This window comes from Heptranchias perlo, chromosome 31, assembly GCF_035084215.1.
Source record: "Heptranchias perlo isolate sHepPer1 chromosome 31, sHepPer1.hap1, whole genome shotgun sequence".
Taxonomy (NCBI): Eukaryota; Metazoa; Chordata; class Chondrichthyes; order Hexanchiformes; family Hexanchidae; genus Heptranchias; species Heptranchias perlo.
Window position 1 is genome coordinate 24,229,720 of NC_090355.1, and position 24,023 is coordinate 24,253,742.

Consider the following 24,023-nt stretch of genomic DNA (forward strand, 5'->3'; position numbering starts at 1 on the left):
TCCGACGCGCTGGCGCGCGGACAATGCATCACCTCCCCCGCCCCGCTCATTGGCCGCGCGCCGGTGACGCTGCTGGAAACCAGTCTATCTCACGCCGCTTGCACGAAACACGCGTGCGCAGTTGTAGTTTTTTTTTCGCAATAATTGAAAAATAACGGGGAAGAGCTCCTTGCTTCACCGTGGAGTGAGGTTAAGGCATTTAATACAACGGGGGGGGGAAAAAAAAAAGTAGTGTTTCATATATGTTGGAGGGAGAAGGGGCCATGGGTGTGAGGAGAGGGATTTTGTTGGCCTGTATCAATGATGGCGGCGCCCCTTCTAAACCAGGCATAGTACCATTAGCGATTGTGCGCATGACCGTGACGGGAGAGAGAGAGAGAGAGAGAGTGAGTCGCCGAGCTGCTGCGTAGCGTGAGATTCGAAAGTGGAGCTCGAGACGGAGCGGTTGAGTGGAAGGCGGGAGAAGGGAAGAGTGGCGCAGTCCGGTAGCTCAGGGCGATGGCTGCCGCCTGACGAAGGCAAAGAATGGTATCCGGTCTGCTCAGACAGGGGGTGTGGGAGGAGGAGGAGGGAAGGCAGGAGTTCGTGGTCGGTCGGCTGGCTGGCAGGTGCCAGCGTTCTCGATGGCAGCTGATGCAGCAGAGCAAAGGGCGAAAGACTGTGATCAAACGCCTGACCCCCCCGGGTCACGTGCGCAGCAGCAGCTCCTCTCGTGCCCGATCGCCAGTCCCCCAGTGGCGCTGCTCCTCCTTCAGTCTCTCACCTGACGAAGGAGGAAAGCTCCGAAAGCTTGCGATTCCCAATAAAGCGGTTGGACTATAACCTGGTGTTGTAAGAGCTCCTTACATTAGTCTCTGCCGAGTTAGCAGCACCGCGCCAGACAATGACTACTGAAGAGTACAGGCCACTCTTGGAACCAGCTGCAGTTATTGACAGCGAGGAAGAGCAATACTTCAAGTGAGTGTCCCAGCTGCATTTTAAAAAAAATCATAGTGACTATTTTTGGATTAGAGTGTTACAATGCGATAAGTGTTGCACATAAATTGCGTTTAAGACACTCACGCGATGTTCTAAGTTCATTGATAGGGGATCCTGGGTTTTATTAATAGAGGCATAGAATACAAAAGCAAGGAAGTTATGCTAAACCTTTATAAAACACTGGTTAGGCCTCAGCTGGAGTATTGTGTTCAATTCTGAGCACCACACTTTAGGAAGCAATGTGAAGGCATTCGAGAGGGTGCAGAAGAGATTTACTAGAATGGTACCAGGGATGAGGGACTTCAGTGATGTGGATAGACTGGAGAAGCTGGGGTTGTTTTCCTTAGGACAGAGAAGGTTAAGGAGAGATTTGATACAGGTATTCAAAATCAAGACTGATTTTAATGAGTAAATAAAGAGAAACGGTTTCCAATGGCAGAAGGGTCACAGATTGGCAAAAGAACCAGAGGCAACATGAGGAAACTTTTTTTTTTAAACACAGCGATTTATAATGATCTGGACTGCATTGCCTGAAAAGGTGGTGGTAGATTCAGTAGTAACTTTCAAAAGGGAATTAGACAAATACTTAGGGGGAAAAAAATTACTAGGCACTGGTGAAAGAGATGGGGAATGGGACTAATTGGTTAGCTCTTTCAAAGAGCCGGTACAGGCACGATGGGGTGAATGGCCTCCTCCTGTGCTGTACTTACTATGATATGTATGCAGTACGGTTTTTCCACCTCCCAGACCTTGTGGATTTGTTGATGTATAAAATCTACAAGTCTATGCCATATTGAGCATATTAGTATACTGATTTGTTCTATTTATACAAGGTATTGCTTTAAAAGGGAATTGTGATGTATGAGAAATAACAGTAGATATTCTTTTTATTAAATTTCTCATGCAAGGGAGTTGTTCTGACGGTACAGGGTCATGTGATTACAAGTGTTCCTGCAGCAGGAGTTATACTGCACACAGTGCAAATTTAATCTGGTTTCTCACTCTGCTTTAATGTCTACAACATGTATTTATATAGCACCTTTAATGTAGTAAAACATCCCAAGGTGTTTCACAGGAGCGATTTTCAAACAAAATTTGACACCAAGCCACATAAGGAGCTATTAGGACAGGTGACCAAAAGCATGGTCAAACAGGTAGGTTTTAAGGAGCATCTTCAAAAGGACGAGAAGTGGAGAGGTTTAGGGAGGGAATTCCAGAGCTTAGGGCCTAGGCAGCTGAAGGCACAGCCACCAACGGTGGAGCGAATAAAATCGGAGATGCGCAAGAGACAAGAATTGGGGAAGTGCAGAGATTTGAGAGTTGTAGGGCTGGAGGAGGTTACAGATATGGAGGGATTGGAAAACAAGGATAATTTTAAAATCAAGGTGTTCACAAATCAGGAGCCAATGTCTACAGTAATTATATCATCATTTTCACATTTATACACACCCAAGCCCATTTCACTGACACAAAAGGTAACACAGTGTACCCACTCTTGTGTTGATTGGCAGCAGGATTATAGTATGAAGAACTTTGCATTTCCATTTTCTGGTATGACCTTTCTGGATTCCCAGAGCTATCATCAAAGCACATAAAAGTCCATCCTTCCTGTTGGCACTGGCAGTAAACTGGCACTGTAAAACCAGGAGTGTAAACATGTTGCACATATTTGTATCAATATAAAAGTACTTGGAAGAAAGATCAAACTTGCATTTATATGGCACCTTTCACATTCTTAGGACATTCCAAAACATTTCACCAGCAGTGCTGTACTTCAAGTGTACTCAAAGTTGTCACGGTTGTAATAGGCATATTCAGCCACCAGTTTGCATAGACAAGATCCATAAAAAAGAAAAAAAAATTATGTTTTTACATGCTGTTGGTTAAAGGATAAAAATTAGCTAGGACACCAGGAGAACTTTCTTCCTGTTCTTAGAAATGGTGCTGTAGGATCTCTTACATCCACCTGAGAAGGTAGATGGGACCTTGGTTTAACATCTCTGAAAGATGGCACCTCCAATAGTGCAGTACTCCCACAGTACTACACTGTAGTATCAGCCTAAGTTTTGTGCTCAAGTCTTTGGAGTGGAGGTTAAATCCACAACTTTCTGACTTGGTCGCAAAAGGTGCTAGCACTGAGCCAAGGATGACACCCGAGTGGAGAGTAGCTCTGACGCCAGTCTGAGCAGTGCTAACTTTTCCTGGCTGCCAATTCCTAGCATTAACTTCTGGGTTTGTCAGGTCTGCTCCCCAATTCATCTGTGATCTTTATCATTAGAATGACCCCCTCCTAGTCTGAGACCTTAAATAGTGATGGGTTTCCATGGTGTGGGGGGTGCAGGCAGGAAAGTAGATGGAAGTAAATTACAAAAACAACTATCTACTGCAAGGTAGGAGGCCTTTTCTTCATTACTTTCATATTGTAATAAGGGATCACAACATAGTGATTTTTTTTAAAAACTGCAATTGACGGAAATTTAACAAAAGCAAGATGCTGGAAAGATATAGTAGGTCCATATTTCAGGCTAGACCCTTCTTCGGAACTATGTTCCTCTTACATCCTAAAGTAACGTATGTTTATCGTTTTAAACAGTTGTGTATTCTAATTCAAATTCTAATACTGTTCTTTAAATTCCTTTTGTATATGTAGTTAATGTTTTCATTTGTTTTCTCGTCACTGTGAACAAAGTGTTCCATTGCCTGCCGATTCACTTGCAGTGGGCAGATCTTACACTATTTTGGATCTAATATGCTGTTCAAAATGATACAGGAGCAGCAGAGTAAAAAACACCTGTAAAAGCTCAACTGTAGCATTTCTCAATACTGCCGCAATCATCAACTTTCATCTCCCAACCACCAGAGTTTCTTCTCCATTTTTGGTTTTACAGTTTTGTCTCCTTAGCAGATCAATATACTGTGTGGTATGGCAGTGAGCCTTGCAGACCAGGAGGACCTAGATGTCATTACTTGATCTACTGTTAGATAATCTCAGCCTACGCGGTGGATGGTGTAGTACTGTTGATTTATTCCTCGGCTCAAGATGCAAAATATCAGGCTGGTTCTTCATTCTAAATCGTTATCTGGTAATCCCCGCTGGATGGTTACAAAGGAACATCTAATTTTAAGATTATGCCCCCTTGTTCTGGATTCCCGCACCAGTGAAAGTTTCTCCATCTACTCTATTGAATCCCTTAGTCATTTTAATGACCGATTAAATCACCCCTCAGCTGTTGAAATTCAAGCAAATACAAACCACGTTTATGCAGCCTGTTCTCATGATTTAATCCTTTAAGCCTTGATATTATTCCAGTGAATTTGCACTGTATCCCATCCAAGTCCAATATAAACTTTTCTGAAGTTTGGTGCCCAAACCTTATCACAGCACTCCAGATAGAGTCTGTACAACTGAAGCATATCACTCTCTTTTTGAATTCCCAACCCCCTTGAGATAAAGGTTAACATTCCATTAGCCTTTTTGCACCTGTGCACTGGCTTTTAGTGATTTGAGTGCATCGACACTTAAATCCCTTTACTTCTCCACAACACTCAATCTCTCACCATTAAGATGATATTCTGGATTTGTCTTTCTCAGATCCAAAGCAGATGACTTCACATTTCCCCACATTGAACTAAATCTGCCAGAGTCAGTGAAACTAGCAGATCTAATATCACAAAGAATGAGTGCACTGTTAACTTCCCGGCTCAGCATGTGACATTTATTGTGTGTCTTTGTAACTTCCTGCTCCCATCCACACAACATACTGTCTGCCCTAACTTAGTGTCATCGGTAAACGTGGATATAAAACTCTCATTCGTTCATGGGATGTGGGAGTCGCTGGCGAGGCCGGCATTTATTGCCCATCCCTAATTGCCCTTGAGAAGGTGGTGGTGAGCCGCCTTCTTGAACCGCTGCAGTCCGTGTGGTGACGGTTCTCCCAGTGCTGTTAGGAAGGGAGTCATTAATATATAAAGGTGAGAAGCTGAGGCTCCAGTGCAGATCCCTAGGGAACACCACTCATCATGTTCCAATCAGTCAGAGAACAAACCCTTTATCCCTGTCTCCTACCTCCCAACCAATTATCGGCCTATGTCACAAGGTTACTTCCAATTCAGTGTGCTCTCATTTTTGTGAATATACTCTTGTGTGGAACCCTATCTCATGCCTTCTGCAAGTCAATTATAGACACTTCTCTATCTATCATGCTAGTGTCCTTCTCAAAAAATTCAACTAGAATTAGTCAGACATGACCTTCCCTTCACAAATCCATGCAGACTTTCTGATCAACTGATACCTGTCCAAGTGCTATCACTCTGTCTCTGATGACAGATTCCAGTAACTTCCCCACATTTGATGTTAAACTGAAGGTCTGTAGTTATTTGGATTCTCTCTCCCTCCCTTAAATAATGGAGGGACTTTTGCAATTTTCCAATCCAGTGAACAATTGTACACCAATCTAAAATATGGAAGATAATGCAGTGGAAATCTTATCTCATGGTAGCTGGGTATAAACAGTACAAAGAATAAAGTGATTGTTCTCAGAGACAATGGTAAAATTAGCAGATCTAAGTCACATTGAATGAGTGCACTGTTAACTTCCTGGCTCAGCACATGACACTATTCAGAGTTGGATGTATATATAATCCAAGAATGATAAACATCTTTGATATATTTCATTGTTAAATGAACATAGCGAGATCTTCACATGGTGATTGCCAAATACTGGTCAAGAAACATGCCAGGAAAAGTCAAAAAACTGTCCCTACCTGTCGGAAAATCACCTGACAAGTCCTCCTCAGGCTGTTCATTCACCTCCTACCAATTTGTTACAGATCTTTGGAAGAGAACTTAGAACAGGTTCTTTCCCTTGATAACGAGATCATATTGGATTGCTGTGGACACAGATTAGTGTTTTCCTTTCTTCTGTTTAGGTAATTACAGGCAGGCAAAATCCATCAAATGTGTTCCAAAGTCTGCAAGGCCACTATGTTGGTTGCTATCTGCAACTGCAAGTTTTTGCATTTGAATGTTTATTAAAGTGTGAAGTGCATCAGAGGATGGAGCCTTATAGGTCACTTTTAAAATGCCAAATTTCACATGGCTCTTTTTCCTAGTGTTTCTGTAATTGAACAATGGGCAGCCTTTAAGGAGGAGTTGGTTCAGGTACATTCCCATGTGGGGAAAAAAGGTAGAGCAACTAATACCAGAGCTCCCTGGATGACAAAAGAGATAGAGAATAAGATGAAGCAGAAAAGAAAGGGGCATATGACAGATGTCCAGTTGATAACACAAGTGAGAACCAGGCTGAATATAGAAAGTTCAGAGGGGAACTGAAAAAGGAAATAAGAGAAGCAGAGAGAGAGTATGAGAACAGACTGGCAGCAAACATAAAAGGGAATTCAAAAGTCGTCTTTAGGTGTATAAACAGGTAGTAAGAGGAAGGGTGGGGCTGATCAGGGACCAAAAAGGAGATCTACTCATGGAGGTAGAGGGCACAGCCGAAATACTGAATGAGTACTTTGCATTTGTCTTTACCAAGGAAGATGATGCTGCCAGAGTCTCATTAAAAAGGAAGATGTAGTTGAGATACTGGGTGGGCTTAAAATTGATAAAGACGAAATACTAGAAAGGCTAGCTGTACTTCAAGTAGATAAGTCACCTGGTCCAGATGGGATGCATCCTCGGTTGCTGATGGAAGTTGCAGAGGTACTGGCCATAATCTTCCAAACATCCTTCGATACAGGGGTGGTGCCAGATGATTGGAGAATTGCAAATGTTACATCCTTGTTCAAAAAAGGATGTAAGGATAAACCCAGCCACTAAAGGCCAGTCAGTTTAATCTCAGTGGTGGGGAAACTTTTAGAAACGATAATCCGGGACAGAATTAGCAGTCACTTGGACAAGTGTGGATTGATTTGGGAAAGCCAGCATGGATTTGTTAAAGCAAATTGTATTTAACCAACTTGATAGAGTTTTTTGATGAGGTAACAGAGGGTAGATGAGGGCATTGTGGCTGATGTGTATATGGACTTTCAAAAGGTGTTTGATAAAGTGCCACATAATAGGCTTGTCATCAAGATTGCAGCTCATGGAATAAAGGGGGGCAGTAGCAGCATGGATACAAAATTGGCTAAGTAACAGGAAGCACAGTGTAGTGGTGAACGGTTGTTTTTCAGATTGGAGGGAGGTGTACAGTGGTGTTCCCCAGGGGTTGGTACCAGGACCACTGCTTTTCTTGATTTATATATTAATGACTTGGACTTGGGTGTACAGAGCACAATTTCCAAATTTGTAGATGCCACAAAACTTGGAAGTGTAGTGAACAGTGAGGAGGATAGTGATGGACTTCAAGAGGATATAGACAGGCTGGTGAAACGGGTGGACAAGTGGCAGATGATATTTAATGCAGAAAAATGTGGTGATACATTTCGGTAGGAAGAACGAGGAGAAGCAATATAAACTAGAAGGCACAATTCTAAAAGGGGTACAGGAACAAATCTGGGGGCATATGTACACATCGTTGAAGGTGGCAGGGCAGGTTGAGAAAGTGGTTTAAAAAGCATATGGGATTCTGGGCTTTATAAATAGAGGCAGAGAACAAAAGCAAGGAAGTCATGATGAACCTTTTATAAAACACTGGTTCGGCCACAACTGGAGTACTGTGTCCAGTTCTGTGCACTGCACTTTAGGAAAGATGTGAAGGCCTTAGAGAGGGTGCAGAAGAGATTTACTAGAATGATTCCAGGGATGAGGGGCTTTAGTTACGTGGATAGACTGGAGAAGCTGGGGTTGTTCTCCATGGAACAGAAAAGGTTAGAATCATAGAAGTTACAACATGGAAAGAGGCCCTTCGGCCTAACATGTCCATGTCGCCCAGTTTATACCACTAAGCTAGTCCCAATTGCCTGCACTTGGCCCATATCCCTCTATACCCATCTTACCCATGTAACTGTCCAAATGCTTTATAGAAAAGTTGAGAGGAGATTTGATAGAGGTATTTAAAATAATGAAGGGTCCAGACAAAATAGATAGAGAGAAACTGTTCCTATTGGCGGAAGAGTCAAGAACCAGAGCACATAGATTTAAGGTGATTGGCAAAAGAACCAAAGGTGACATGAGGAAATTTTTTTTTTTTATTTACAAACACAGCGAGCGTTTAGGATGTGGAATGCACTGCCAGAGCGATTGGTTGAGGCAGATTCAATCGTGGCCTTCAAAAGGGAACTGGATAAGTACTTGAAAGGAAAAAAATTGCAGGGCTACAGGGATAGGGCGAGGGAGTGGGACTAGCTAGATTGCTCTTGCATAGAGCTGGCACGTGCCAAACGGCCTCTTTCAGTGCTGTAACCTTTCTATGTGAAGTGTTGAGACATTTTTCTGACACAAGGAACACCAATTAATTGGAAAAATGTAGAAAAACTTGAAATACAGAAGTCAGTCAGCATCTAAAGAGAAACAGCAAGTTATGATTATTTTAGCTGTATGTCCTTAATCAGAACCAGTTCCAAAATGTCATATCCTGTTTTTTTCCTCATAGCTGCTGCTGGCTGAAGTTTGTATTTCCAGGATTTGCAATTTTTCTTTTACTATAAAAATGCACGCTAGTGTTTGATATGTGTGTGTATAGTGTCTTTCCTCTCCCTATCAGAGAATTTTATTCATTTACACTAAATCATTGTTGGATCAGCTAGTCATGATTTAACTGTCTTTATCTTGCAGACTCACAGGCTTTATGTTGTGATCCTCAGATATCGAACAACTGCAAAAATGTCAGTAGTTTTGATAAAGTGGTAAAAATCTCATCGAAGAACAACTTTTCCCTGCTCCAATGTCACGTACTAAGATGGGAATCAAATAGTGTGTCACTCAGTTGAGCAAAATCAATGCTTTTAATCAAGCCTGTGGTTATTTTACTTATATGGCATCTCAAACTGGTATCTACACTAGGTGGCAAAAGATTGCTCCCACAGGTGCATAAATTGCACCTTCAATATCTGTACATTGTTGACAATTTTCACACAAAGCATGAAGACACAATTTGAAATTGATTTTGTAGTACTTCATATTCAAAATACAAGTGAGTTGCTGGGATGTGAGACTGTTTCAATATTCAAATTTCTTTGCTTACAGCAGTCTGATAGCAGGATCCCTAATCTCACTAATGGGTTTATTATTCAGAAGACTTGTGTAGTATGTGTACTTCCTGATTTTTGTTTTTGTATGTTGTGTGCATGTTTCATTATATACAGTCTACTCTTAATTCCAAAGCTGCTTAAAGTATTGGATGCTTTAAATTTTTAGTTCAAGTATAACAATTATCAAGAGTAAACTGTATAGGCAGTTCCCTATATGATTTATGCAGGCCTATCCCTTAGATTACTGGTAGCTCCAACACATTCTCAGCTCCCTGGGCTTGAAAGTTTTCATTCATGCATCTTGATGCTAAAACTGTCCCTAATACCATAATATGGTTATTCAGATGTCAAGAGTGGATTTATTAGTCTATTCTGACTCCTTCAAATACATTTTTCTGAATTTTTAAATGGTTAAATACTGAACTGTTTCCCCTGAATTTCTGGTACTCTACAGCTCGTTCTGGAGATGAGAGCTACACTGCTGAAAATTGACGTGATTGGCTGGACTGATTATCCAGCTCAGGTCTTCGAAAAATTAACCACACAACCAGATCAACATTTGTGTTTTTCAAATGATAAACCTGAAGAGCTGCTGCTCAACCCTTTCAAGTATTAATGTTTAATCAACTGTAGCCTACTACAGGTTCCCCTGCCTGCTCAGGGAGCTGATTTTAGAAGTCAAAAGCTGTCTTGAGATCAATTCTTTACATAAGGCAAAGGCAGAAAATGGAAAAGAATTGTAAGTAAATGGCCTTAAGAAATGATGGAAAAGCATAAAAATTTGCATGTTGTGAAATGGTTGTATTCTCAAAGGCACAGGTGTAATCTTGTTTAGTGAGGCCACATTTCAAGTATGGTGTTCAGAATTAGGGCTTTAAAGTTTAAAATGACCTTTATAAAAGGATATTTATAGATTGGAGACACATGGGACATCTGGAACTTGGGCTCCAAGTTGTGATGAGACGCTTGCACAATTAAATTTGGTTTCCTTAGAAAGGAAACATAATTCAGGTCTTTCAAATGGAAAATATACAAGCAAAGTTACTTAACTTGGATTCTATGCACAGAACTAACAAAACTCAAGGCAATAATAGTGACCAAATTCCATGAGTAAACTACATTCTGAACCTTTAGTCTTCTACATACCAATTTTAACTAGCAAACTTTGATTCCTGCTTCCAAGATAGATTAGGCACTAAAAATCAGGATTTTAATCAAATTTATCTACAAAGATCCTTTATGCAAGAGTAGCTTTTGTGCTTAGGATGCAAGTAAATATTAACTAAAATGGCAAGAAGGGAGGCAATTCTAAAACATGCATAGTTCCAGTTACAAGGCTAAGTATCCTTTCTTTAATAGAAAAGAAAGTGAATGAAGCATTGAGGTCAAACTAATTTCCTCATGCTCATGTAATTGCAAGTGCTTTGCTTGTAACTACACAGACATAACATTTCATTACAGTGCTCCTTTGTTTTCCCCACACTAACACTTGAAGGAAATGCCTGTTTCTTAAACAGAATCAGGTTTAATGTTTGACTTTCAATCCTTCACATCCTATGACTCACATTTCTTGTACATTCTTATTTTTGGTTAAGTCTTTTGCTCTGGCATGTTTAAATCTTTTTAAATGTTTTTATCATTAGCTGATTCAATAGGACAAAATCCACTATACATTTGCAGTCTGGTCCATTTTCCAACGTTTAACATCCAAGAGTGTTTAGTATCATAGAATCAGAAGTTTACAACATGGAAACAGGCCCTTCGGCCCAACATGTCCATGTCGCCCAGTTTATACCACTAAGCTAGTCCCAATTGCCTGCACTTGGCCCATATCCCTCTATACCCATCTTACCCATGTAACAGTCCAAATGCTTTTTAAAAGACAAAATTGTACCTGCCTCTACTACTGCCTCTGGCAGCTCGTTCCAGACACTCACCACCCTTGAGTGAAAAAATTGCCCCTCTGGACCCTTTTGTATCTCTCCCCTCTCACCTCAAATCATGCCCCCTTGTTATAGACTCCCCTACCTTTGGGAAAAGATTTTGACTATCAACCTTATCTATGCCCCTCATTATTTTATAGACTTCTATAAGATCACCCCTAAACCTCCTACTCTCCAGGGAAAAAAGTCCCAGTCTATCTAACCTCTCCCTATAAGTCAAACTATCAAGTCCCGGCAGCATCCTAGTAAATCTTTTCTGCACCCTTTCTATAATAGGGTGACCAGAACTGTACACAGTATTCCAAGTGTGGCTAACTAATGTCTTGTACAACTTCAACAAGACATCCCAACTCCTGTATTCAATGTTCTGACCAATGAAACCAAGCAAGCTGAATGCCTTCTTCACCACCCTATCCACCTGTGACTCCACTTTCAAGGAGCTATGAACCTGTACTCCTAGATCTCTTTGTTCTATAACTCTCCCCAACGCCCTACCATTAACGGAGTAGGTCCTGGCCCGATTCGATCTCCCAAAATGCATCACCTCACATTTATCTAAATTAAACTCCATCTGCCATTCATCGGCCCACTGGCCCAATTTATCAAATCCCGTTGCAATCCTAGATACCTTCTTCACTGTCCACGATGCCACCAATCTTGGTGTCATCTGCAAACTTACTAACCATGCCTCCTAAATTCTCATCCAAATCATTAATATAAATAACAAATAACAGCGGACCCAGCACCGATCCCTGAGGCACACCGCTGGTCACAGGCCTCCAATTTGAAAAACAACCCTCTACAACCACCCTCTGTCTTCTGTCGTCAAGCCAATGTTGTATCCAATTGGCTACCTCACCTTGGATCCCGTGAGATTTAACCTTATGTAACAACCTACCATGCGGTACCTTGTCAAAGGCTTTGCTAAAGTCCATGTAGACCACGTCTACTGCACAGCCCTCATCTATCTTCTTGGTTACCCCTTCAAAAAACTCAATCAAATTCATGAGACATGATTTTCCTCTCACAAAACCATGCTGACTGTTCCTAATCAGTCCCTGCCTCTCCAAATGCCCGTAGATCCTGTCTCTCAGAATACCCTCTAACAACTTACCCACTACAGATGTCAGGCTCACCGGTCTGTCGTTCCCAGGCTTTTCCCTGCCGCCCTTCTTAAACAAAGGTACAACATTTGCTACCCTCCAATCTTCAGGCACCTCACCTGTAGCGGTGGATGATTCAAATATCTCTGCTAGGGGACCCGCAATTTCCTCCCTAACCTCCCATAACGTCCTGGGATACATTTCATCAGGTCCCGGAGATTTATCCACCTCGATGCGCGTTAAGACTTCCAGCACCTCCCTCTCTGTAATATGTACACTCCTCAAGACATCACTATTTATTTCCCCAAGTTCCCTAACATCCATGCCTTTCTCAACTGTAAATACCGATGCGAAATATTCATTTAGGATCTCACCCATCTCTTGTGGTTCCGCACATAGATGACCTCGTTGATCCTTCAGAGGCCCTACTTTCTCCCTAGTTACTCTTTTGCCCTTTATGTATTTGTAGAAGCTCTTTGGATTCACCTTTGCCTTATCTGCCAAAGCAATCTCATGTCCCTTTTTTGCCCTCCTGATTTCTCTCTTAACTCTACTCCGGCAATCTCTATACTCTTCAAGGGATCCACTTGATCCCAGCTGCCTATGCATGTCATATGCCTCCTTCTTCTTTCTGACTTGGGCCTCAATCTCCCGAGTCATCCAAGGTTCCCTACTTCTACCAGCCTTGCCCTTTACTTTATAAGGAATGTGCTGACCCTGAACCCTGGTTAACACATTTTTGAAGGACTCCCACTTACCAGACGTCCCTTTGCCTGCCAACAGACTCTCCCAATCAACTTCTGAAAGTTCCTGTCTAATACCATCAAAATTGGCCTTTCCCCAATTTAGAATTTTAACTTTTGGGCCAGACCTATCCTTCTCCATAGCTATCTTAAAACTAATGGAATTATGATCACTGGTCCCAAAGTGATCCCTCACTAACACTTCTGTCACCTGCCCTTCCTTATTTCCCAAGAGGAGGTCAAGTTTTGCCCCCTCTCTAGTCGGGCCATCCACATACTGAATGAGAAATTCCTCCTGAATACACTCAACAAATTTCTCTCCATCCAAGCCCCTAATGCTATGGCTGTCCCAGTCAATGTTAGGAAAGTTAAAGTCCCCTACTATTACCACCCTATTTTTCTTGCAGCTGTCTGTAATCTCCTTACATATTTGCTCCTCAATTTCCCGTTGACTATTTGGGGGTCTGTAGTACAATCCTATCAACGTGATCTCTCCCTTCTTATTTTTCAGTTCTACCCATATCGACTCCGTGGGCGAACCCTCGGATATATCCCCTCTCACTACTGCCGTGATGTTCTCCCTAATCAAGAACGCAACTCCCCCTCCTCTCTTACCTCCTGCTCTATCTTTCCTATAGCATCTGTACCCTGGAATATTTAGCTGCCAGTCCTGCCCCTCCCTTAGCCATGTTTCAATAATAGCTATAACATCCCAGTCCCATGTACCCATCCATGCCCTGAGTTCATCTGCCTTGCCCATCAGACTTCTTGCATTGAAATAAATGCAGTTTAATCTAGACTTCCCTTGGTCTTTGCCGTGCTTTCTCAGACCATTTGTCCGGTCATGTTTTGTACACTCTCCCTTACTGCCTTTTGTTTCTGTCACCACTTTACTTCCCACTGACTTCCTGCATCGATTCCCATCCCCCTGCCACTTTAGTTTAAACCCTCCCCAACAGCACTAGCAAACACTCCCCCTAGGACATTGGTTCCAGTCCTGCCCAGATGCAGACCGTCCAATTTGTACTGGTCCCACCTCCCCCAGAACCGGTTCCAATGTCCCAGGAATTTGAATCCCTCCTTCTTGCACCATCTCTCAAGCCACGTATTCATCCTAGCTATCCTGTCATTCCTACTCTGACTAGCCCGTGGCACTGGTAGCAATCCTGAGATTACTACCTTTGAGGTCCTACTTTTTAGTTTAACTCCTAACTCCCTAAATTCAGCTTGTAGGACCTCATCCCGTTTTTTGCCTATATTGTTGGTACCTATATGCACCACGACAACTGGCTGTTCACCCTCCCCCTTCAGAATGTTCTGCAGCCGCTCCGAGACATCCCTGACCCTTGCACCAGGGAGGCAACATACCATCCTGGAGTCTCGGTTGCGTCCGCAGAAACGCCTGTCTATTCCCCTTACAATCGAGTCCCCTATCACGATAGCTCTGCCACTCTTTTTCCTGCCCTCCTGTGCAGCAGAGCCAGCCACGGTGCCATGAACCTGGCCGCTGCCACCTTCCCCTGGTGAGCCATCTCCCACAACAGTATCCAAAACGGTATACCTGTTTGAGAGGGGGATGGCCACAGGGGACCCCTGCACTACCTGCCTGCACCTCTTACTCTTCCTGGTGGTCACCCATTCACTTCCTGCCTGTACTGCCTTTACCTGCGGTGTGACCAACTCGCTAAACGTGCTATCCACGAGTTTCTCTGCATCGCGGATGCTCCACAGTGAGTCCACCCGCAGCTCCAGCTCCGAGATACGATCGGTCAGTAGCTGCAGGTGGACACTTCCTGCACACATGGTCGGCAGGGACACTGGTAGTGTACATCTTACATGTACATCTTTTCCACTAGAAAAGAGGGAAAAAGACTCTTGTATATTTCTAATGCTTAAGTCTAGTTTAATTTGGAAAATAGACATGTCTGAAAATGCCTCATCACTGATATTTCAGTCATAGTATAACAATCAATAAGGAGTTTCAAATAGGGCATTTTTTTTATAATCTAAGCATTTTTTAAAACTTTAAAAAAAAATCTTGCCTTTGAAAGTGCTAACATAACATCCAAAATGTTTAAAAACTCATACTATACAGCACCACATGGGCATTTTCCACAGGGAAGGAGGAACATTTTAATAAAAGGTTGCCATTGGGACACTTCCATGTCTTTCCTTGTGGCTGACTCAAAAAGGACACTGGTTCAGAGTTGTGAATAGACACAAGAGGTACATTCTCCAATGAATTGAAAAAAAGGAAAGTAGAAGGTAATGTAGCCACAAAGTAACTCAATAACTCTTAGCTTGCAAGTAACAGTGCATTTAACCCATCACCTCCAATCTCTGTTTTTCCTCTAGCAGGTCCTCTATCCTTTTTATTAAACAGCTCGTTGTGCAAGTGTATATTGTTCCTATTCAGGATGATTTTCCTCTAGTTAAAACAGATTTGGTGTATAATTTAAAAAAATCCTGCTTGCCATGCCACAAAATAATTTAAGCTGACCGAAAGATGGGCACCAATGAATTTCACACTAGTGTGTTGTTTACAGTCATTATTCCAATGTTGAATGTTCAAATCTTGATATTTTTGGATTTAAAGTTGCCTCTGTTCTCTTGTCTTTACACAGTAAAGTGTGCAATAGGAATCTGTACCTGGCTACTTTTGTTGCTGTTTTGGGGCCTCTTAGTTTTGGATTTGTCCTTGGTTACAGTTCTCCTGCCATTCCAGAATTGGAAGCTAATTCAGACCCATATCTGAATCTTGATTCCACTCAGGCTTCCTGGTTTGCGGTAAGCAATTGCTTTATAATCTATGGATTTTATTTCAACTTTTGTAAATAGTGTAGTTGGGCAAATTCTTTAATATTCGCTTTTATTCACCCTTAACTGATATGTTCTGGCCACAGGTTCTGCTCTTCCTGCAGCTAAACCTGGTATTGGGTGGTTGATTCCCCTCTTTCCTTCTAGTTGTGGTGAAAATATGCTTGTGGAATAGCATGTTAGTAATCAAATATATTGTTTAGGAAGAATTTTTAGTTTACAGTCTAATTCTCAAATGCCAAGTAGGCAAAAAATGCTGCTTATTCAATGTTTATTAAAAAGGACATCAGAAAGTGCTCTTTGCTTACCATAAAATACTCAAACTAAAGAAACATTTATACTTTAAAGAAAGTTATTTTTGGGTAATGGAGCCCTTGTCCTTTAAGTTAAATTTTAACTGGAGAAATAGTTGGCCCAGAAAAAAGTCAGTCATAGCTTTGATTTTTTTTGGCAAAAAAAAGGCTTCAGCATAAGGTGAATAACTTGAGACAAGACAAGACCAGAACTATCCATCTGAAATTCCTATTTAGCTTTTTCTGATTTACTTTTTTTCCCCCCTCACCTCCTGGCAGTGCTGACTTATGTTGGGGCACAGTTCTATGGCCAATGGCTGGCACTGATAACTAAGCCTAATTTAGCTTTCTTGGTATGCCAACCCAAACAGTGGGTGTCAATGACAAGGCTGGAGGTGGGCAAGGGGGAGAAAAGAGGAGAATCAGTACAATCTGATTCTGTCTTCACCAGATATCCACATGCATTTTGCAAAAGCATTGATAGCTCTCAAACACAATGCCAGACTGACTTTTTTTCCATCCCCTCCTTAGCCCAAGAATGCTGAGGCCTGTTGTAGCACTCTTATCAACTAAGGCATCAGAAGCTAGAAAATCATATCATAGGAACAGGAATGGGCCATTCAGCTCCTTGAGCATTCTATTAGATAATGGCTGATCAGTACCTCAGTTCCATTGCCCAAGTTTTCTCCATATCCCTCGATACCCTTAATAAGCAAAAATCTCTATGACAAATGGTGAATTTAAATTCTTATTTTCAATTGATATTTTTCTGTCACTCAGGAACTGAATACTGTTCCATGTGCAACTGGTGGGTTTAAGTTTACCACTTCCTCTGTCAGCCAGCCTTTGCGGCATCGTACTAGCCACGCTCCAAGTTAGACAGCTTTGAAACATTGAAGTCTAGTGCGGAACTTTGGGCTTTTACACTAAGATTTATACCACTTTTGATTGTATGTATTGATAGGTATTCTGCCCAACTGAAATTCAAATAGAATGATTGAAACTGAAATGTCTGTTTCAATGAAAAGTAAAATTAATTTCATAGTTATCTATCTTCTTTGTAGTCCTTGGTTACTTTAGGAGCAGCCGTGGGTGGCATAATTGGAGGATGGATTGTTGATAAAATCGGCAGAAAGCTAAGCCTGATGATGTGTGCTGTTCCATATGTCTCTGGGTTTACGATGATCATTGGAGCACAGAACATCTGGATGCTTTACGGTGGTAGAGTATTGACTGGATTGGCCAGTGGAGTGACATCACTTGTCGTGCCAGTAAGTACACTGTGTATAATGAGTTAGAGCAGGTTCCTACAATAATGTATAAATCTGAGAATTATTCACAAAAACAGATCACTTTAAATCTAAAACTAAATTGAATTCAAAGTAAATTTCAACTACAGTTCAGTATTTCTACTTTATATTTAAATATAAACACCCATCAGAAAATTGGGACGCAAGCCTGTACTGAACAATTTTCTGATCGGTGATTTTGCACAATCAAAAAGGGGAAAGAGAGGACAATGTCACCTGCAGCCCAGAAAAGATACAAAAAAAAGAGAGACACCTGCCAATAACACCTCAGCATGTAAATTATAACCAATAACAATTTCATTCCAGAATGGTGCCAGATAAAGGCTATTATGACTTTCATGGTTTCCATATCTCCCCTGAACCTGGCCCATTTCCTCTATCTCTGCTAACTCCAGTTTCCCATCAGCAGTTGGGATAAGAGGATGATCACTCCTGTGATGTTTGCTCTTGACACCCACTGCATGTCTGGTGAACAATGACAGATGTATTAGCCTAATTTAGTAATTACTGGACAGCTTTCAGTTGCTCAGCAATTGATCATTTGTAAAATTTGTGGTTAAAATAAAAGGCCAGTGCATTGCAAAAGTTCCACTTTTGATAAGTGGACAGAGGTATTTGCTTTTATATGCTCTAACTTATCTGTATAATTGCTCTGAACAAAAGTTTAAGAAGCAATTTTAGAACAATGTAAAAGGCCAAGTTAATTAACACATTGCAGTCACTATAATGAACTTCTGTATTTTACCAGTTAACAGAATTCTGTGTTAACTATTCTACTCTGCTCTGTACCCATCTTTTCTTTTATGAAAGCACAACAGTGAAAATAAAATTACTGTCTCTTGGGGGGAAAAAAGACCAAATAATGACTATGTTGATGTGAGAAGTGGCAGGTGAAGAGATTATTTTTTGTCCCATCACCTTGGGATAAAAAATTTTAGCTTATTGTAGACAATTTTACTACAATTTCAGCCTCAAGTGTCCCCATATTATTTCATATTAGCAGTGGGTCTGGGCCAATAGACCAGGGAGCAAATACAGTGACCAAAGAGGGGGGGTGGGGGTGAGATTGCTAATGGAGAGACTTGAGTAGATACAAAAAGGGGTTAATTGTAACCTAACCTGCCCAGTGGGAGTGGGGTGCTTTGGTTAGTACGCCTGTTTTACACCCTGCCTAATTTTACATTCAGTTGACTTCAAAAAGGAAAAAAAATGGGCATCCAACCCAAATCCACCCCCATCCTGCCGGGTTAGGTTAAAATTACCCCCAAAGAGCTGCTTTCTTTATTACGGGTTTCACAGGTGATTGGCCCAAGTTGCTCAAAAGTAGCATTCAGCAACACAAACTTGTCAAAATATAGCAACAGTACAATAGGCCATGGTATTAACCATGTTTTGTTGTACATATTGCACTCTGGTTGGTAAATAAAGCTCTACTTTATGAATTATATCGTACAAAGATAGAAAATATCTTTTGGGTACGGAAAGTGGCCAATGATAGCATGAAACTTAAACTACATATAGTTTGTCTTTGGTTTGCTGAGTTCAGACAAAGATAACTGCAAGATATTTTGAATGTTATTTTTCTTGCCTAAAGTTGTGGACTTTCAACCCGTTTTGTAATTTACTTTATATATTAAAATATTATTGATCTTTCACCCTTGATCCATAAAGTAATAGCCATCACTTGTATAGGTTTGTTTGAAAGTTATTCTAATCATGGAAATGGGCATTTTAGTACCACTCTTTACATGATGAACCAAGTTCTGCATGTTCAGCAGGTCAAAGTGCTACACAATTATTAACCATGACTGTCTGCATCTTAGTAATTTCACAACCCTTTGACCATTTCAAAATTGTCATCCTAGTGTTTAAACACTCATATTACAGGTCAGTGGTTTCTTACAAAATTCAGCTGGAGGATGCTATACAAAATTCTCCAAGTGCTAGTAAATTCCAGTGTGCCAGAATGCTCTCTTCAAAAAACCAAAACTGAATTCCTTTCAGATTATTTTACAGAACAAAAAAATGCTACAAGGATTGTACTTTGCATGAATTATTATGGTAGTTTGCAAATAGGAAAAAAAATGGCAAAGGTCATCCATTACGGCATCCTGTGTACAGTGCAGGAGTAAGCCTAAAGTGGCATCATTTCAATTTTCTTTCCATGCCCCCTCCACTTCCCCACATGGTAATAAAATCCTCCCATCTTGTGATGGTGGTGACTCATTGGGCATAATTCCATGCATGCCAGTAGTTCTCTGGTACTCTGCCCATGTGGTCATTGTTTAGTGTGTAAACAGACCAACTCCACAGAAATCAATACCAGTCAGTAGATCAGCTCTGTGGGAATGCCCCTGCTTGATGTCAGAATGCATCAGCTTCTCCACTTGCTTGAAATGGCTGCTTTCTGGACTTTAAATGAATACCTTTTCAATTAAAGATTTCTATAAGAAGGAAGGCTTACATTTATACAGCACCTTCCACGACTTCAGGACGTCCCAAAACGCTTTATAGCCAATGAAGTTTTTTTTTGCAGCGTAGTCACTGTTGTAATGTAGGAAATACAGCAGCTAATTTGCGCAAAGCAAGGACCCACAAACAGCGATGTGATAATGACCAGATAATCTGTTTTAGTGGTGTTGGTTGAGGGATAAATGTTGGCCAGGACACAGGAGAATTCCCCTGCTCTTCTTCGAAATAGTGCCGTGGGATCTTTTATGTCCACCTGAGAAGAGTATCAGCCTGGAGTGGGACTTGAATCCACAACTTTCTGACTCCGAGGCAAGAGTGCTACCCATTGAGCCACAGCTGACACAAAGAGTTGCCTACTACTTTAAAAAAATCAGCACTTTTATGCAGTATATTTAAAACACACCATGTTATTTTATGGCCCAAAGTGAAGTTTGTAGGAACTCTGTTTAACCACCAGAGGGTGAGCTTAACTGAGGAAAATTTGTAGTATGCAGTACTGTTGAGACATACATTAGGAACCTCTAGTTTTGAGTGTCTGAAAAACTGGCTTGTTACTGCTCCCTTGTGGAATGTCACAACCCCAGACATTCCATATAGAGCAACAGTGAATAGTGATGTATCACAGGAATGACATGTCCTATACTATGGATGATGTGAACACAATTGGTGCATCCCCTCTCCAATTTAAGTTTACTGTACCCAATCTCAAACAATGTGATTCTGACTCTTTTTGTACTACCAATTAATGTGCAGGAATGTTTTCATTGAAAAGTTTAAAACAAAAGTTAGTTTTTTGGGACATTTTCTTTTCCAGGTGTACATTTCTGAAACAGCCCATCCTAAAGTACGAGGGATGTTAGGATCCTGTGTTCAGCTGATGGTAGTGATCGGAATCATGGGTGCATATGTTGGTGGTATGAGTGAAGTTTTTCTTTTAAAAACATATCAACCTTAACTTAAAAGGTCAGACTATTGTGCAACTGTTGGGGTTTGTACTTTATTGTGTGCCATTCCCCCTATCATGCCTGTCTTGCTACTTCTCTCCCCACCTTCAAAAGCTTTTTCAAGCCTACATCTTTGGCCTTTCCTTTGCCACTTCTTGCTCTGTTTTCTACAATCTCCTTGTAAAGAGCATGCTGTGACAGTTGTGGTGGTAGTGGCTTTTCCTGCAGTTTGTTGTCAGTATTGCTTTGATACCTTCAATTGGTATGTACTAATTTGAAAGCGCTCATTGTCTAGCCACTCTTCTTCAAAAAAAAGTCACTAAATTCAAACTCTTCATCTGGAAATCAGCCAGGATTCTTGCTCTTGATTACTAGCGATTAATCCCACTGTGACAATAAGCAGCATAAGGAGGGAATGTATGGGTGGAGGAACATGGTTGCAGTAGGAGATTTGATTGGCATGTTTAACTAGGATGCATTTGAACTGGCACTGGTATGAAACCAACCCGAGTTAAGGCTTATTTGCGCTAGAACCAATTTGGGCTCAAATACGAGCCTGATGGGCCTTTTCTTTGAAGAGCAGCTGCACTCCCGAACCTACTTTTAAATTGGGTCATTGGTCTCCCTGTGAACTTACTATAAAGGGGAAGTGTATGCACAGAGTGACTGAAATTAACCACCAAGTAGAGAGAATAATGCACCATGAGGCTATTAATTAGTGACATTACAACATGCACAATTTGTACAAGATGGGGCATGCGTGTGATCTTATCAAACAGAAATACCTAGAATGTGTTGTCACCAGTTAGGCACTGCTAGACTGGCAGCAGTCACCAAGACCCAGGGAAAAAACTGGTTGTCTTGGCTGCCAACTGCAAGAGACCTGGGCTATGGGAGCCAGTGGCTGAAGAACAATTTAGGTGGCTGTAGTCTTTAAGATTGGATTTTTGGATCTGATCTAACCTCCAATTCTGTTTAATCATAGGATAACTAGCATTGCAGCAGTTTGGCTAGGTTGCTGGTTGAAGGTAACTACATTATGCTTTGTTGCTTTCATTTTATCAGGAATGGTCTTAACCTGGTATTGGCTTGCTGTGCTGTCTTCTTTACCACCAACTATCATGGTTGTATTAATGTGCTTCATGCCAGAAACTCCCAGGTACCTGCTGAGTAAGAACAAACGTGCTGAAGCACTACAAGTCCTGGCATGGCTTAGAGGACCTGAAGTAGATTATGAATGGGAATGCAGGCAAATCGAAGCAAGTTGTGATGAACAGGTAATTGTAGTGACCTAAAACTGAATCTTAAGTGAATGGTCACATACTTTGATTAACCCTTGAAATTCAAACTGGTCCCCTAAGGTCATCAGGTTTCTGCCCACTCAGAATTTCTGTACTTCTTGACTTAGTTGACTAGTCAACAACAACATAGTCTTCTAATGTTTTCTACCATAATTACACAGTTTTCCTTTTGGTAGTCACTACCATCTTGGGGGGTTAACACAGGGGCTCCCCAAGCTGGTCGATATTTACAGGTGCCCTGTCCCACAGGAAAGTTTGATAACCAGCGTAATCACATGTTATACAACTTTGGTCCAAGAAGTTTTGTAAGTGTCTACCTCAACAGGTACCTATTGTAAACAACTAAGCTTTTACAGTTTTCCTTTTTTTAAAAAAAAGGTGCACGATAACATATCAAGTTGACCCCATGAAACAATGTAGCAAATGGCAGTTTGTCACATTTGAATGAAAAGCCAGATGACCTATAACCTTGTGCTTAACTAGTCGATCATAGTAACTAGTTTAGATTACAGCTGAATGTTGTTCGTAGTCTTTGTTTAGCATAGTAATTAGTTTAGATTACAACTGAACGTTGTTCGTAGTCTTGGTTTGTTTAGCCATTTAATAAATTACAGATTTAGTAACAATGTTGGAGTAAGATACTGCAACAGTAGTGGCTATTGTTTGATCCATTGTACTTTAACAGATCATGTCTTTTCTGTTATGTTTACAGGATACCAAATTTGCACTCTCAGAGCTAAAAAATCCATCAATTTACAAGCCTTTTCTTATTGGAATATTTCTGATGCTATTTCAGCAGTTAAGTGGAATCAATGCAGTTATGTTTTATGCAGAAACCATCTTTGATCAAGCAAATTTTGAGGTATTAAAGTTACATAAATTGCATCGGCAATATGTTCACGTTTTATATTAAATGTTGTGTCTGGCAATCATCTATCACAATGTTACAAATGCAAACCATTTTTTAAAAAAAATCCAGTCATTACCCTGGAGCCTAAAATTTACAAGCACTCTAGTACATTTTTCTACATTAAAGGCCCTACATAAAATGCAAGTTGTTGATTGACCATGTTGGTTTAGAAGTATCTACGGTTACCTGGAGTTGTCCAGTTAGAGTAGTGCTCTTAAAAGGCACCGGCCAGGTTAACAGCTAAACATCACGTGTGCACGAGTGCCAAGACTACCCATGATTAAATTATCTATTAGAAATATGTAGGACATTGGAGGAATCTTTGTTCTGATTTGGTTTCTATTTTACCTGTTATTTTTATTTTTTAAATCTTATTTTTCAACAAGTACAAGATTTTCATTTTTATATTTTACTTGTTCTGTTAAAGAGGGGAATTTAATTTTTTTCACATTTGCACTGTTTACAACTATTTCCACAATGACCTGATTCTTTTCCTTAGCCTTAATGTCAGTTACCATATCCCACATAAGCAATTCTCACTTGGATATGTAAACAGTAATCATAAAAGTTTTTTTTTCCCCTCTTAATTCAAGTTCTACCTGCTGCTACTTTGTTTAGAAATGTATTTTACCGAGTGGTATGATCAGCAATAATGGACTAAACTGTCAATACCCCAGGTTACAAGATGGTTCTGGGTAATGCAATATGAATGCAAAGTAAGAAGGTTTTTATTGGAATTTAATTGGTGCTCTGACAGGGCCTCATTACTGGTCCTGACATGCTCTCAACCAGTTTCATTTTTTTTCCCCCCCCCACCTCCCAACCCCTCTCTCCAGCCTTGCTTTCGGTCACCTTCCTAACTCTCAATCCTTGCTCGGTATCTGAATTTCTCCTCTTGTAAAGTACCTTTTACTAGGCAAGACATCCCAACACAAGAGTAAGATGTTGAGTGAGGTAAAAGAAAGGAGTATGTTGTGTGACTGGAATAGCATCACCCGACCCATTTAAAAAAACTATTGTACATGACCATGAAAGTTAAAACAACAAATGTAACTATTGGAGATTGAATGGCAATG

At 40.9% G+C, this 24,023-nt stretch overlaps 1 protein-coding gene across 1 annotated transcript in view; it reads left to right on the forward strand.

Annotated features, from left to right (window-relative positions):
• The first annotated feature begins 370 nt into the window (after nt 1-370).
• Nucleotides 371-24,023, forward strand: part of slc2a8 (solute carrier family 2 member 8) — a 29,432-nt gene continuing 5,779 nt past the window's right edge. The window contains exons 1-6 of the mRNA XM_067969749.1: nt 371-957; nt 15,525-15,687; nt 17,075-17,281; nt 20,607-20,706; nt 21,802-22,013; nt 22,750-22,899. Of these exons, the coding sequence (XP_067825850.1) occupies nt 884-957; nt 15,525-15,687; nt 17,075-17,281; nt 20,607-20,706; nt 21,802-22,013; nt 22,750-22,899 (906 nt within the window). The 5' untranslated portion in view covers nt 371-883. The remainder of the gene's footprint in view (nt 958-15,524; nt 15,688-17,074; nt 17,282-20,606; nt 20,707-21,801; nt 22,014-22,749; nt 22,900-24,023) is intronic.